Genomic DNA, 17,000 nt, shown 5'->3' on the forward strand with positions numbered 1-17,000 from the left:
CAGCATTGCACAAATCTTGAGTCAGCAAATCTTGTGCTAGCAAATGTTGATAAGATTTTTGGAGCTGAGAAGCCTGTGAAGAGCTACGTTGGGGTGGAAGAGAAGGGCACATTTTACCATGTTGTCCAGAGGAGTGAAAAAACGATTTGAAAGTGTGGGATGCTATTTTGGAATATTTTAATAAGTAAGTGAAAGAGTTTCAATAGGCCTACTGGTATTGTACACAGATGCACCAGGAAGTACTGGTTTTGGGGGCAGTTTGTCTGACAGAGGGTTGATGGTCAGGTCATGACTTGTCCTGTGTCTTGAGGAGGCTCAAGGCTTTGACACTGCAATGTTTAAAATGGAGCATTTCTTTTATTGCACTCTCTGTAGAAGGCTGAATGAATCTAATTGTGGATACATTGTCTTGATGCAAGTTGGTAGAATGATGCCAGATGCAGAGGAAATTACAGTTTTCCCGACAACCCTTCGACTTGCGGGCATATGAATTAAACCTTGTGGCCCTCAACTTGCTTACTAACAAGACATTGAATAGGCATGAGGTAGGCGAAGAAGACTATAGAGGAGGGTTTAGGGAAATGAGAAAGACCTAGGAAAAATGGGTGACCGGATATGCTTTCTGAAGGAAGGGTAAAAGCAGGTCCTAGTGTCAGCGAGGCTAGCAGCATTCGGACAAAAGTCTGAGATCAAGGGGACTGCTTTATGGGCTTCACAAAACAATTTTGGCTGGATAAGGCAGTAAGTCAGAGACACCTCAGCATACCTGATGGAAAGCACCTGTACCCAACAATCTACCAGAAAATACATTTTGTGAGGGAATGCAACACCCCAAACACCCCCGCTCCGCGCGAAACTACTCCCCTGATAATAATGAATATTCAGAGACAAAAATTACAATGCATCTTTAGCGATCAATTTTGTCATTTGTAAGTTCATATCTACCATCACCAGTGATGGCATTGAAGTCAATTGTTAAATCCTCTGCCACTTCATGGGGGAGTTTATGAGCACTCCATTTGGAGGAAAGTTTTGGTTTGCATGGTTTGCATATTGAACCCTTCCTGGACAATTTCATTTTTTTAGGTTATTTTCCTTTAACCATAACTTTATCTTAACTGTTCGTTTTTTTCTGTGAATGTATATTTATTGGTGTAGGCATGTATTCCTTATTCCTCCATATAACAACACATTTTTTTGTTCACAAACATATTTATTGGTTTAACAACAAAAAATTAAAACTAGGTATGGCATACATCGAAACATTTGTGTACATGATTGTTTGAAACAGAGCAAATCATACGAGATACACCACATTCGACATCGCAACGGACGTATCAAACACCGTCCCCGGTTCAAGTTCGGCAGAAGCGGTGATCCGTGTCCGGACGAGTCCAATACCCATTGGGGAGCATAGGTTAGTGTATGTTGCCCATTGGACAGGGATAATGAGCAGGAGGGGCTCGTGTGAATCCCGTCATCCATTCTGTCCTACTTCTTGGGCACAGTGCTGCCACTCCTGCTTCGTAGAAGGCGTCATAACAAAATGTTCTCCCTATAACCAGGACTTTAAGTGGGATGAAAAACTGTGTGTGTGTGTGGGGGGGGGGGTCTCTCAAAGGGGTGGTGTAATTAAGAGCGTGGCTTTAACCCCTTGAGTGCCCATGACGAGATGGTCTCGTCATGGGCCGCGGTTGCGCTGTGCCCATGACGAGACTATCTCGTCATGAACCCCGCCCGCTAATTCAACGCCCGGCACAGGGCGGGGAAAGGGCGGGGCACACAAGGGGTTAAACACTTAAGCTAAAAATCTGTGCTTAACATAGTGTGCCATCCAACTGGTATTTTGCTGCTTCTGTCATTGCATCCAGATATATAATACAACACGTAACATTACACCTTCAATAAGCCAGGACTATTGGCTTTGCCAATGGTTGTTAGTTGCATAAGGTAAATAAGTAACAACTAGGACTTCGTTGTTTGTAACACCGAAAATGCCTCAGTTCTTTTGGGAGTGACTGTGGCATAACTAGAGCTGCGACTTGGAGCTCCAGCAGTAGGTTCGAGCCTCAAGCCGTCTCAAAACCCTGTAAATCAAAAAAAGAATATGTCCATGTGTAATGCAGCTGGTGCCCATGAAATGGGTTTAAACACCTTTGGGTCGGATTCGCACAATATAAAAGAGCAAAAAAAAAGTACTGAAATGATGAGTGTGAAAGAACTTTCACGAGTCTCTTTGAAGTAACATCGGGGCATATCATCATGGCGGCGTTATGAAATTATCGCCGCTTTTGCGTCCGTTATCGGGCGAAAAGCATCGATAATTTTATCGCCTTATCAGCAAAGACATGCTATCGCATCTTTTGCTGAATTAGCGCCTGTTACAACAACACCCAGCTTTGCATCGGTAATGAGATGCAAAGTGGGCGTAACACAGATATATTTCTAGGAAAATGTCGCTAAGCTACATTACTCCTATTATCAACCTGCACACTAACCTGTGCAGCGGTGATAAAAGGAGCGCTAACCGCGCTCATCGCAGGTTATTTACGCCTGCTTTTCCTTTGACCAAACAATGTTAGCCAATGGGTGGTGGATTATAGGGCTGAGACCACCACCCAGCCCTATCAACAAGGTAACCCCTGTCCCTATGCGTTTATCGTTGGATAGCCAGCGATAATCGCACCTTTTTGCAACTATTGCTGGTTTATTTACCGCAAACGAGATAAGCGGTGATATCAACCAGCGATAGCCGGCAATACTTATCCTAGCGCTAAGTGCGCTTAGCGATAATTATCGCCGGTTGTTGCTGATATGCCCCATCAAAGGCAGTGGAGGGTGGCAATGCTGCAGAGTTAAGATTTTTTTTTCACTCTGAGGGTGGAGCCCGACAGTGACCCCTCTGATCACCTGCTTTTTAGAACTGCCAGGTGCTGAGCAGAAACTAATGGCTCTTTCCAAGATGCAACTGTTATATAGTATAATGTTCTCTGCATCAGTGAAAATCATGGGGCATATGTACAAGCCCTTATCACCACCACAACGTCACTTTTACAGACATTGTGGTGGCTATAGGGGCTATGCCTTATGTACAAGGCAGCGATAAGCCACTTAACGTGACTTAACGCTGCCTTGTACATAAGGTGTCCCTTAACGCTATGCGTGAAAGGGGTGTGCAGTGGTTGTTGTGGTGGGCGTTCCACCGCAGCACCCATTGTATTTGACGTTGCCCCCTATGTACAAGGGTGGCATACATAGGAGGCAGCGCCAAAATGAAGACCAGGAAAACCCTTGACTTAAGTTAGCGAAACGAGGAGGAATGCATTATTACTCCTAGTTTTTCCTTTTTCCATGTGTGCTGCCTTGTGCAGCACACATGGAAAAAAGAAACATTTCATGGTTTGTTTATGTACAGGAAGATAAACAAACCTTTTGAAAAATTACAATTTTCTCAATTTCATGTGTGCTGCATGAAGCAGCACACATGAAAGTTACAAAATGACATTTTAGGATTGTTTATGTGCAGGAAGAGACACCTTCCTACACCTAAACAATCCTCCCATGCACACAGACACCCTTGCACTCTGGTGCAAGAGTGCCTGCATTGGCGCTAAGTTGTTAAACTTAGCACCATCGCAGGGGCAAACGCAAGGCTGAACCACATTCTTGTAAATATGGTGCAGCCTTGCGTTTCAAGAAGTGGCGGAGAGGGGCGTTAAGCCAAGGAGGCTAACAACACGCTCTGCCACTTCCTTGTACATATCCCCCATGTTTTAAATCCTATATTTCAACGACTGAGTGTGGCAAAAATCATATGCAAAAGGTTTAATATATTGACTCTAGAATATTCTGTTTCTCTGCTTACTCTGCATCTTATAGGTATGAAACGGATGGCTTACATGCTTTTGCATCTAAAAGTCCCGTAGGAGTTGTTTTTCTGAACTTTTGCTTCCCAAAAAACAGGTTGTTCTTCCTCATCATCCATCTTAAACTTATGCCAGCCCCGACTTAAATCGCTCTTCCTTTGTTGCATATTACTGACTTGCTGTCGGCAGAGCTCCGACAACACTTAACTTACTTTCTCTTTGTTTTACTTTATTGTCATAATTGTCCCCTACGCCAACCCATCTTAACTTGCACTCTCTTTTGTTTTATATTATAGTTAAATTACAGAATAGTCGTGAGCGCCCTCTACAGGCCAGAGACTGAACCATGTATTCCAGGGCTTTGGCTGTGGCTTTGGTTCTTATTCTTGGGACAACGCTCTCAGGTGAGTTCCGAAAACATGTTAGAAATGACTGAACTGTTGGATGTTCAGAAGCCTGGAATTGGCCAAATACTACCAATTCGAAGACAACCCAACACATAATATACTGGCTTAATGTGCTAAATCTGGATAAAACTTCAGCCATTAGTCTTAAGAGCCTCTGATGTCTGGAAAGGTAGGCCTCTGTTGTGAAGAGTTTTGTCCTCAATTCACATGATCTAAAGACTGCTCCTCCTGGCCTAAGACAGTCTTAAGACTGACATTTGTGGCAGAAGAGGGTTTAAAGATTGTCTTAATGTAGGAAGACATGTTGGTACATTAATCCTGAATAATAGTTGTATGACATATTATCAATCACAAAATATTTTGGTACAACTATGGGGCATATCAACAAGGGCTTTATCTCTGCTTATTTGGCTTTAAAAGCCAGAAAAGGAGAGATAAAACTAGCGCCCTATCAACAACAGGGTGCTAACATGCAAATTTGCATGTTAGCACCCTTTTATTCTACGCTTCCCCTTGCATCTCTAATGAGATGCAAAGGGGGCGTTCCAGAGTAAAATAATAGGAGAAATGTCACTAAGCGACATTTCTCCTATTATCAAGAATGTCGCTAACTCTGTTAGAGACAAAAAAAGCAGAGCTAACCGCGGTTAACGCTGCTTTCTTACGTCTGGTATTTTTCAGACTTAGCCATGATATCCTATGGAAGGAGGATATCATGGCTAAGTTTGTCTGTCCCTATCAACAAGGTAACGTGAGATTATCGCTGGGTTTCCAGCGATAATCTCACGTTAGCCTGTTAGCGTGAGGATTTTTATCGCTATTGAGATAAGCGTTGCTAATAGCACGCTATCTCAGCGATAAAAATTCACGCTAGCCGGCGATAATTATCCTAGCGCTAAGTGCGCTTAGAGATAATTATCGCCGGTTGTTGTTGATATGCCCCTTAGTCCTTGTAAAAATAGGGGGCAAGGTTTTGGCGCTGCCCCAGGTTTACGTGCTGTTATAAATCTGGGGCTGCGCCAAAGTACCTGTGTGTTCTGGGGGAACACCCACCACAAGCCCATGGAACTCCTCTTTAGCGCAGGGTAAGGGAAGGCATTGACTTGCGCTGCTTTGCTTACTCCATATCTACGAGGCTATGAAAAGTGATGCAAAGTGGCTTTTCGCTGCCTCGTAGATATGGGCAAGCCCAGTGTGCTGCCAGAACCTCAAGGAAAGTGACGTTCCGGCAGTGCACTGGTTGTAAATAAGCCCCAGAGTGTGCAGATTTTGTAAAGATGCTAGAGTAAAAAGGCAATTGCACATCTTCAATTTAAACTGCAAGAAGTGACAAGGGGCCTCATGTACAAAGGACTTCAAGCGTTCACAAACCCTTTAATTTGAGGGTTTGTTAATGCTAAAATCCTTTTTTGAATGTACTGAACCCATTTAGCGATTTGGAAAAGGTTTTCTGAATTGCTAAATGGGTTGAGGAAGCCATACTGAATCTGGCATGTCTAGGACGTCCCTTCCAAAGACTGAGTCCCTATGGTCGCAAAATAATAAAGGCCCTATATTTATGACGAACTGGAGTACAGCAGCGCCGCAAATCTTCTTGTTGCGCTGCACTATGCCAATGTGAATGGGTGGGAAGGCGCCCTATTGCTGAAATACGGTGCATTCTTGTCCTTTCTGCCTGTGCGGGTGCACAATTCGCTGCCCAGCGCAAATGTAGGCAGCCTTGCACCATGGTGCAAGGGTGCCTCTTTTGCAGGCAGGATTGTTTTATGCCGGAAAGGGTATTTTCCTCCTTCTATGTGTGCTGTAGAATGCAGCACACACGGAAAGAGGAAAACACTACTAGAAATAAAAATATTTCCCCTCGTTTCGCCTGCTCTGCGGAGGTGGAAGGTTTTGGCGCTGCCCCAGGTTTACGTGATTAAGTAAATCTGGGGCAGCGTCAAAAAACCATGGGTGCCGCGTGTGAAAACCCAACGCAATGCCCACGGAACGTCTCCCTGACACAGAGTAAGGCAAGGCAGAGACTTGCGCTGGTCTGTCTCACTCCATCTCTATGAGGCCATGCAAAGCCACACAGAGTGGCTTTGTGTCGCCTCATAGATATGACTGAGAGGCTTGCAACACCAGAGCATAAAAAAAGTGATGTTCCGGCGACGCAAGCCTCTCATAAAGAAGCCCCTCATAGTTTGCCAATTACTGAAAGGTAGTAGTAACTCATTCGTAAAAGGGACCCCCTTTCTCTTTGGGAATGATGACAAAACGTTTCTTAGGAGTAGGCAGTGGTCAATGGGATCACTTGTTACTCGTAAAAATTGTTGCAAACTTTACATTTTTGATAAAACTCATCTGTTTCTTTTCCGCAAAATGGTCTGGACTCTAAATGGAATCACAGACATTGTGGTGGCAGCAAATGGTAGAGGATCGGAATTTCTCACCTCCCTGATTAATATTCATGAGATAGGTCAAATTCCAACCCCCTATAATTTGGTATTTTAGGAACCAACCATCTAGACCATAGGTCGATTCACAAAATACCAATACATTTGGTGAAAGTCAGTGCGAAAATTGTGAGCACTTTCACCAAATACATTCTTAGTACATGAGGTTCCATATTCGGCAAGACTTTTTGTGATAATGTAACTTTAAACCCACAAAGAAATAAACATATTTTCTGAGTTCTGACGATAAGTCAGTAAGTAAGGTTGACTGTGTCGAAAAAGCCTATTTTGAACTATTCCGTCATATGGACAGTTTTTTATTTCAGTTTCAAAATTTGAACCGTTTTTTTCTTTAGAAAGGTAAATATTGTTTCACTTCAAGAGTGTATGTTTGTTGCGACATAGAAAGAATGTAAACTGTATGTTAAGAAGGAAATACCCTCAAGTACTATGTGTTAAAATGCAACAAGTGGATCAAGTTTTCTATTGTGCGGAAAATTCAATTGTATAAAAAAAAAAAACCATGCAAATAAAAGAGATCGTTTGGATCGCTTGAAACCCACAAAAAAAAAAAAAGAGTGTATGTTTGTAATTAAAGCAGAAAAGGATTATTTAGCAACAGAAGTGCTAATTGCTAAACTTCACTAAAAACTTCGGGGCATATTTACAATACCTGGCGCATCCCTGCATAGCAGCAGGGATGCGCCAGTTATTGTGCGCCACAGCTCCGCCACCATGGATGCGCCACATTGACAATGCGGCGCACCATGGGGCAAAAACGGCACAGATGCGTGACGCATCTGTGCCGTAAAAGTGGCGCATTGCTGGAGTTGCGACGCAGCTCCAGCAATGCTCTGGGGGGCCCTATCTTGTTAATGCTGCATCAATCCTTACGCCTGCTTCAGGCAGGCGCAGGGTTTTGACGCAGCATGGGCCTAAAAGTGACTGAGTAAAATCTTGTAGATTTCACTCACCCACTTTTAGGAGGCGTTGCTGCACCGGAATGCCCCCCCGTGCAGGAACGCCTACATGTGGCGCAGGGCATTACAACGTGACGCATCTCCCAGATGCGACACGTTGTAAGTACCCCGCACCATGGCGCAAAAGTGACGCAACGGCAACGTAAATGAGGCGCAAGGGGCTTGTAAATCTGCCCCTTCATACGGCTGGTATTTCACCCTTGCTATAAGAGGAATACATAACAGTAATACGTGTTTATTAATAATTCTGGATTACTTAATTGTGCTCTTTGATAACCTTATTTCTAGGCTTCCTATCCCTTATCCAAGGTGAACCATCACTCAGCTGTTTCTGCTGTTTTTCCTGTACATACCTTCACATGTGTTTGCGAAAAATTACAGAGGCTAATTTTTTTAATCAAAAAGGGATTTGATTCTCCCCTCTTCAGTTCCTGACATATAAGCAGGATGTAAATCAATCTCTGATTGAATGGGAAACCCACTGAGATCGGTTAGGGAGGTGGGGGAATCATTGCTTGATTTGTAAAAGAATAAGGACCACATGTATGAAACAATTTTGCATTCACACACAGTTCAAATTGCAAAATTCGGCCATTTGCGAATGCAAAATAGCCTTTCATGATGTATGAAAATAATTGCGACTACAAATCGATTCCCTTATCACATGTACAAAGCATTTTCTAAATGCAAACCGCGCATTTAGGAAATACTATTACCATCGACTTCAAGTCAATGGTAACCATGTGCACTTTAAAAAAAATGCACCAAAATGCATTTTTTAAAGAGCCATGTGTGTGCTTTACATGTGCACATTTGTTTTTTGGGGTGCTTCAGGAGGGCACCCTTGGGTTTGCATTACCTAATTTGCGATTACCACATAGGTAACCGCAAATTAGGTAATGCAAAACCATTCGCAACTATGGGCCTTTTGGCTAATAGGAAGGAACGGAGTAGATTTATCTAATAGCGATTACCTAATTGCGATTGTGAATCTTAAGGAATCGCTATTAGGTGACCGCTACTTCCATACATACCATTTTGCATTCCTTAAATAGTGATTTCTTAAAATTTGCTATCTAGGGAATACAAAATGGAATTGTGATACATGTGGCCCTAAGTTCTGGGGTCCAAAGTTTTGCTCAGAAGCCTGAAGCCAGTGCTTTGAAGGTCAGGGTGATGAATATCAAGGCTGCATCGTCTTGATTGCACGTCATGCTTCTTTCATCCAACAACAGACACTCCCGCCAGTTTATCTGACTGTTTCAAGTTTGTGTTCAACACTGATTTCTTTCTTTGTCACTATTTTACTGTCTTTTTTCCCTCCTGCTCCTTCTCCTCTTTTATGTTTTCTCTCTCTTTCTCTTTCTCTGTGTCAAAGTCTGGGTAGGAAAAATAAGTGCTGGACCCTAAAGATGAGTGCTAGTGTGCCCCACCTGCAACCACTGTTAAATTAAGCATTGTTAGAGGTTTAATGGCAGGGAGACAAAACAATGGTTTTAGCAGATAAGATTACAGGTTTGCAATCCAGCCATTACATCAATTTCCTTCATTTTACCAAGTTGCGGAAATGTCAAGATGTTTAAGGCTACAATTTTAAACAAGAGTGGTGGTCGTGACCTAACATTTGTGCATCTGTGTGTATATAGACTAATACACCAGATGGACAGCAAACCAATGCAAAATGTTGACTACACCTTATGAAAATTCCAGAAGTGAGAAACTAAAACTGGCTATCTAGAGTCAATGCAATATATTACAATTTAGTAGCCAAATCCTGCACCTGTAACACTTACTGGAATGCAACTTTACAAGCAAGGGTCCATGTTGCAACTCTGCAAATCTCTAGTAAGGGCGCTCTGCAATGCCCCCAAATGAATAGAACCACCTCTCAGCATCTCCCCTTCATTGCTAGCAGTAATTCTACATTTGAATAATAATCATTTCAGCAGCATGCGATCAAAGTTTAGAATTAGGGAAACACTGCCTAGAGCTCAGGGTGGAGAATTCTTGCACTCCTCAGTTTGGACTGATGCCTCAGCTTGGCCTTGCCAAAGATGCCCAAGGAACAGGCATGATCCTCAGCAGACCCACAGGTAGATAAGAGTATCTTTATTTTCAGGGTGGCAGGCTAGGAAATGTTCGGTTTCAGTGACCAGCCCTCCCAGAAAATATCCACCTATCTCGGTCATTTTATTTTTTAAGTTACAGTTGTTTTATTTGAGTTTGAAAGCGAAATCAGAAAACATGTCTAATTAAAAATTACTGCGACAGGGTAAATTGATAGAGTTGCACATTCCTGAAATAATAGTAAAAAATTAATTAATGTAAAACCTTTTTATGAATCCTGACTCAAAGCTGACAAAGATGTCAGGTTTTTCCCTAATCTGTGCGAGATCCAAGTGGCAGTGATGCGCTTTTTCCATCTCCACCAAATACAGTGGATCGTGAGAGCTGGTGGTTGAATCAGGGAGGGGAGGATGAAATAAGAGAGAAATAAGAGACACAGGCCTCCACATTCTGTCTCGTCACTTCCGGTGTCAAGGAAGGCTGCAGGCTGCAGTAGATCTCTATACGATAAAGGGATATTTTAAGTAATTCCTCAACAGAACTCTGAATCTACGTGTAATGTTGAAATGATATACCTTAGTAATATCTCTGCATAACCAACTTTACATGCTTCGACACAGTAATGTGAATTCCTGAAAGTTAAACATAAGGAGGATTGAATATCTTGCAAATCATACATACAGTTGCTCTTCTCCCTATGTTAGAATAACTACCTCAAGCTGTTTCACCACACACTCTCTTTCGAAAGATGAATATACTTGATACTTGATTCCTGTAAACTGAAAACATAATAAACATCATTAACATTCTGCAATTCCCATTTGTATACTGGAACTCTAATACCTCATAAATTGTTTGTGTTAAGATTTGTATACATATGAAATGTCCTTTTTGCTTCAGTCCTGTTCCATCACAGGAATTTTAACAAAACATATAACCCCAGTCTTTAGAGGTCAAACAAACAAACAAAATGGCTGAAAGTTAACATGCAAATTACACACAACTTCAGTATGCTTCTCTGAGAATCAAATTGCCCGTAATCCAATTCTTAGTGGAAAAAAAAGCCATGGGGCATATCAGCAACAACCGGCGATAATTATCGCTAAGCGCACTTAGCGCTAGGATAATTATCGCCGGCTAACGTGGATTTTTATCGCTGAGATAGTGTGCTATTAGCAACGCTTATCTCAAAAGCGATAAAAATCCTAGCGCTAACTGCCTAACGTGAGATTATCGCTGAAAACCCAGCGATAATCTCACGAAATGTGGCGTTAGCTTGTTGATAGGGCCTCACAAACTTAGCCATGATATCCACCCTCCATAGGATATCATGGCTAAGTCAGTCCTGAAGCAGGCGTAAGGAAAGTAGCGATAAAAAGTAGCGATAACAGGGGTTATCGCTACTTTTCTTGCCGCTATGCTTCATAGCGTGGGGCTTGATGATAGGAGAAATGTCGCTTAGCGACATTTCTCCTGTCATGTTAGGTCAGGAATGCAAACTTTGCATCTCATTAGAGATGCAAAGCTGGGCGTTAAGATTTCGTGCGCTAATGCAAGGTTTCACGCGTTAGCGTGACCTAGCTAATTAGGCGATAAAATTATCGTCGCTTTTCGGCCGAAAACGGCCGCAAAAGCGGCGATAATTTTCTATCGCCGCCTTGAAGATATGCCCCCATGACTCTTGAAAACCAACTTCCATTTAGTGAAGTCTGGCTACTGCAACACTGTAGCACAAATTGAGTAGAAAGAACACAAGCAACACAAGGAAAGCTATACCTGCAAACTCAAGATAGCTGCCATCTCTCTAGGTACGTGAGAGTCTGTGGTCTATTGGGAAGTGTTGTTCACTGCCGATACACTGAAGCTTGCACTCACAACACACAAGCAGCATCAAATCAGCCAGTGAACATACTCTGTAATGGCTAGAATCGTTCTCTTTGCTGGCTGGCCCTCGGTGTAGATAGTTTTAACCCCTTCAGCGCGGCGCGGATTACCGCTCTGTGCTGAAGGGTTCGTGCTCGGGCGGGGCCGTGACGGAGCGGTTTTGTCATCCGCACAGCGCAACCGACGCGCATGACGGAACCGCTCCGTCACACGCATCGAAGGGGTTAAGGTACTGCTTTCTCGCGCATGAACCTGACATGATGGTAAGCACACCTCCTGACAAAAGATAGAACCAGCTAGTAGTGGAACACTGGGACCACAAACACAGAGGCTCAAACACACACACACACACTCTCACATGCACACAAGATCAGTGTGTGCTGGGCCCTGAGATTCACAGCACTATCCATTGGAAGACCAAGAGGGTGAAGGAGGGTCGCACTGTCCAGAGACCACTGAGAGGAATTCGACCCAATCGAGGACCTGAGAGCGACAGTGCTGATACACAGACAACAGAGGAACTGAATGGGGGGGAGGGGACAAGAAGTCATACAGGAGCCAAGGGTGTAACTACCAGTGGTGCAGCAAGTGCAGTGCCACCGGGCCCCAGAGGTGGGATTTGGCCTAGTCTGCCCTGCACTAATTGCTGTCAGTTTAGAGCTTTCACTTTCAGAACACAGAGCCTGCCTGGGGCCTGGTTATTTGTTGACGCTTTGGGGAGGACTGAGTGAGGGGTGCAGAGGGATTATAAGATAAGGTAGAAATGGAAAAGAGGAAAGGGATGAAAGAAAATGAGAGGGTGAAAGTGAAGAGGGAAACATTTAACAGAATGGGAGAAGATGCTAAGGATCAGACTGAAAGAGGAGCAAAGGAGGCAAGGGACAAGGCAAGAAAAGGAACCAGAAAGAAAAAAGTGTTATTGGAGAGAAGTAAGAAGATAAGGAAGAGTTGTAGACAGAAGTGAGGGAAGAGAGTGACAGAAAGAGAGAGAGCGAGAGATAGAGAGAGAGAGAGGAATGGAATTGGGACGAAAGAGATGAGAAAGGGATTGCAAGAGGGAGGAGAGAAGGAAAGACAGGTATAATGGGGAACTTGGAAACTGGTAAACAGGCCTGCGGCTATCATTATTGCAGCAAGTGCAGTAACACCAAGGACAAGGAATGTGATGGGCTCCCTGCACTCCAAGTATCTTTTTTTAATACTGAACCGGGGGTCCATTTCCCTTGCTTGCATTACACAGTCTGCGCCACTCACAGGGACACAGCTAGCAACACTGCAGCGTTGAAAGTGGCAGAAGTGCATTGAGGCCCCAAGCTCCCTTTCTACCTCAGTAAAGCTATTTGAGCTCCTTCAGTTTCTAAAAACCACAAGGCAAGGGTGGCAGATTTACGATTAAGTGACTCAATGCACCCAACAACCAAAGCTGCTACACTGCATTGCCTGAGAGGGAGACAGCAGGACAGTGTGCTACTCCTCTCTTCCCAAGCATTGGCACTCTTCCAGGCTTCCAGGCACCATTCGCACACATTTGCGGCATGATAATTTTAAGTCCAAAGACACAATCGAAGAGATAACTTTGCTCCAGTGTCAGCAATAATCATATCACCAACATTTGAATTAAAATCCCAAAAATAATCCAGTCACCAAAATGTAAATAACACTCCCAACGGGGCAAACTATTGAAGAGGGTAAAAGAGGTGGGCACAAAGAGGAAGAGAATGATCCATCTTACTGAGTACAGGAATACAACACATCTCCCTGCAATAAATAGAAGAGGAAGAATTAAAAGGGACAAAACCTAATATACAGGCAAAATTGGACAGTTATGCAATAAGAAGAAAAAATGCAGTCTCAGTAAATAAAACAGAGGTCTAAAAATCGAATTTGTTAATGGAGATCAAAAATGGAATTAGATATCAAAATATAAAGACAACTTTTAAGGACAAAGTATTCAAAATTCATTTAAGTCTTTGTGCAATCCTGGCTTCTTTCTGGCTCAAGGGTTTTCAATATTCCCGTTTGTTCTATTCATGGTGTTTTTATGGTCTATTGATATACCACTGTCTGAACTAGGTTTCATAGGACATTTGACCAATCTCTCCACACTCCAAGTGCGACCATCCTCTAGAATGCCAACATTTCTCTTATACTCTTTAGCTGTAAGTGGTTCGGAAAACACAGAACTTTTTCCCTTACAGATGTCAGGCTGATTGATTGCCACCATGCCTCCAACCTGCCACTCTTGCTCTTTTACACCATGATCAATATCATGGCTATACTTATATTTGTTTTGATGTCCCTTAATTCTCTCATTAACAATGTGATGTTGTAAACAAATTAGATCGCCGCCATTTAGCCAGTTAGTCAATTTCATACATGGTTCCCTTCCTCTGATAGAAATAATTGGGAGAAATATCAGTAACAGAACTGGGTGTGATATGATATGACCATAACATGTCCCATAAAGATTTTCAACAGAAATGTGAGATGCATTAGCTAGTTAGATACATTCCTTCATCATCTTAGTGACCCTTTCCACCAACCCATTAGCCCTTGGGCAATATAATGCTGTTCTCTGGTGACATTTAGACATGTTTTCCAGGAAATCTTTCATGGAGTCAGAGGTAAATTGATTACCAGCAGCCTTTATTAATGTGCTAGAAATGCCTTCAATAGAAAAAACTCAGACAAACATTCCAACAAATCCTTGGTAGTAATATTGTTCACCATTTCGTATATGACATACTGAAAGTAATAATCCACTAAAACAAATGTGATTTTTTTTTACAACATTGTGTCTGTATATTGTTCCAATTATGTCCAAACCTACATTGTCCCGCAGTTTAAATTGGACCACCACTGGGGATGAAGCAGGATTTTGAATGGATTTAAATTCATCACTCAACCCACAAGCAGTCTCTTACTTTATACTCCAACATCACATCCATGTTTGCCAACCAATAAGCAGCACTCACTCTAGCCTTAGTGAGACTTCATGTACCAAGTTTCTCAATATTAAGTCACATCGTAAAGAAAGCTCATTTCTGACTTCCCAGAATTGCTTATTAACTTCAAGTAATTCACTCATTCTGTTGGGCCACTGATTCCAAACAAAATCACTCATTCTATTGGGCCACCCATTACGAACAAATTCTGTGAGAAAATAAATTGTAATGTCTTTAGCCAGGCTGTCTTTCCACATGGCTTGTATAATAGTTGGTATATCTATGGTCATGACAGAAACATTAGTTGGGAAGATCGTTTCACAGGCCCCATCGAGGGGGGCACCAAGGGGGAGAGAAAAAAACATCTTACTGAGTACATGAACACAACTCACTGTCACCAATGTTCGTATGCAGAGCCATGGGTCAAAAACCTGTGGGTTGGATCATGGAAACACCCATGGAACACTTCTTTATATAAAGTAATGCAAATTGGCTATTTGTGTTGCCTTCATCAAACTGTGAGCACAAAAAATAATTGTTTATCGAGACTTTGCACTGGTTTGCTTCACTGTTTGTGACTTTTCACTGGCACAAAGCCTTGATAAATGTGCCTTGATAAATGTGCCCCAATGTTTTGTTTTTCTCACACAAAGTTGTTGAGGTGTGTATAGATGAAATGAAGTGGATTGATGTCATTGAGGGAGAAGGACCTTCATTTAAGAGTTCTCTATTTCCTTGAGGCAAACCATTTTAGTACTGAGCCGGAGCGCCCCATCCTACGTTCCAGAAGGCTCAGCAGATTGTCATGTTTGACAGTGTCAAAATCTGATGAGAGGTAGAGTAGGATTAATAGGCAGGATTTGTTCCAATCTAGCATTGTAAGAGTGTCATCAACTATATGAGCGATGGTTGTTTCGGTGCTGTGACCCTGACGGAAGCCCAATTGGAATTGATCAAGAAGCTGGACTTCCTAAATGTGGTTACACAGTTGTACATGAACACATTTCTCAAGGAGCTTTGCCAGAGTTGGGATGTTTGTGATTGGTCAGACGTTATTGAGATCCTTTGGATCAGCCATAGGTTTTTTGAGAATGGGCAAAACCTGACCGGACTTTAAGCAGTCAGGGATCTCCCCTTGAAGTAGGAAGGCATTAACGATCTTGGTCCACAGTGGTACAAGGGACCTTATCATCCCTTTGAAGAACTTGGAGAGAAGGGGATCATTGAAGTGATTTGAGGGTTTGAGGGTAGAAAGAAAGTTGAGAATTGATGTATCGTTGAAGGTTGAAAATTGCCTCCAAAAAGCACTGTTTTTAGGGGGCGTGAGATGCTGCGAGATGGGATTGCGGGGGCAGGTGGGAGGCTGGTATGAACGATAGATCGATCAGGGCAGACCTTAGATCAGATTTGATCTTGTGAGACTATTCAAGGAAGAAGGAGGCAAAGTCCTCAGAGTTTGGTTGTGGACTGGAGATGAATGACGATTGAATGGGAGTGTTATTGGATTGAAGTTTAATCAGATCAAACAGCATTTTGGGGCGATTTCTTTTCCTCTCAATCTCTCACTCTCAATCTCACATTTCTTCTTCCTGACCTCTCTCACCTTCTCCTTTCTAACTTTTTCTGTTCTGTTTCTTGCTTTCTGTAGTTTCTCTCTCTAACTACTTACATTGCTTCTCACCCTACCTCGTCTTACTTGTATCCCCGTTCTGCAGAAGTGGATGCGAGGGCCATTCCTGACGAAAGTAAAGACTTGCCTTACGCCTTCCCAGACAAAATAGCAGCCTGTATTAATGACTATTTTAGAAGCTTCGCCCCAACAATGGGAAAAATGATTGAGGAAATCGGTCGATCGTATTACATTGAAAAATTAAGGTAAAGTACAGAAAAACGGCAACCTTCATTTTCATTGTGCCTGAGTACTTTAAAATGTGTGTTATGTGGTGTACTTAGTAGACCTATAAGATACTTGTCTCACTGTGCTTAGTCACACTGTGTGCTCTCAAGCAATGACGCACCCATTGCAATGAACACCTTTACTGAATAGTACCTACATGAGAAAGTACAGCAGAGAAACAACAGAAAGAAACGCGCCTACACATCTAAAGCGGATACCATCAACAAAACTGCTGCAATTAATTGCTTTACACCGAAAATGTGTTTCACCCACCCTTTTTGACCTCTCTTTACATTAAAACTAGACTCTATCCTAAACTCTGAACCCTACCGTACTGAGTGTAAAGGCCAACCTTAACCTTCATTCCATGCCTGACCTGTACTATAAACTATACATTTTCCCTTTCCATTTTACCCTCTCTATTATTCTTAATCCCTTGAAAGTTTTCGACTAAAATGCACTACGTTCAGAACAACCTTTCTCTGTAGAGTTTTCATGTCTTGCGCTAACTGTTAC

The 17,000-nt window shown here is 42.6% G+C and overlaps 1 protein-coding gene across 2 annotated transcripts in view; it reads left to right on the forward strand.

The window, feature by feature from the left end:
* Positions 1-17,000, forward strand: part of LOC146801700 (uncharacterized) — a 51,956-nt gene that overhangs the window by 22,721 nt on the left and 12,235 nt on the right. For both annotated transcript variants that reach the window (XM_085621162.1, XM_085621163.1), the window contains exons 2-3: positions 4,163-4,270; positions 16,303-16,462. In XM_085621162.1, coding sequence (XP_085477288.1) covers positions 4,213-4,270; positions 16,303-16,462 — 218 coding nt within the window. In that variant the 5' untranslated portion in view covers positions 4,163-4,212. The remainder of the gene's footprint in view (positions 1-4,162; positions 4,271-16,302; positions 16,463-17,000) is intronic.

The sequence above is a fragment of the Triturus cristatus genome, chromosome 8 (genome assembly GCF_964204655.1).
Source record: "Triturus cristatus chromosome 8, aTriCri1.1, whole genome shotgun sequence".
Lineage (NCBI taxonomy): Eukaryota > Metazoa > Chordata > Amphibia > Caudata > Salamandridae > Triturus > Triturus cristatus.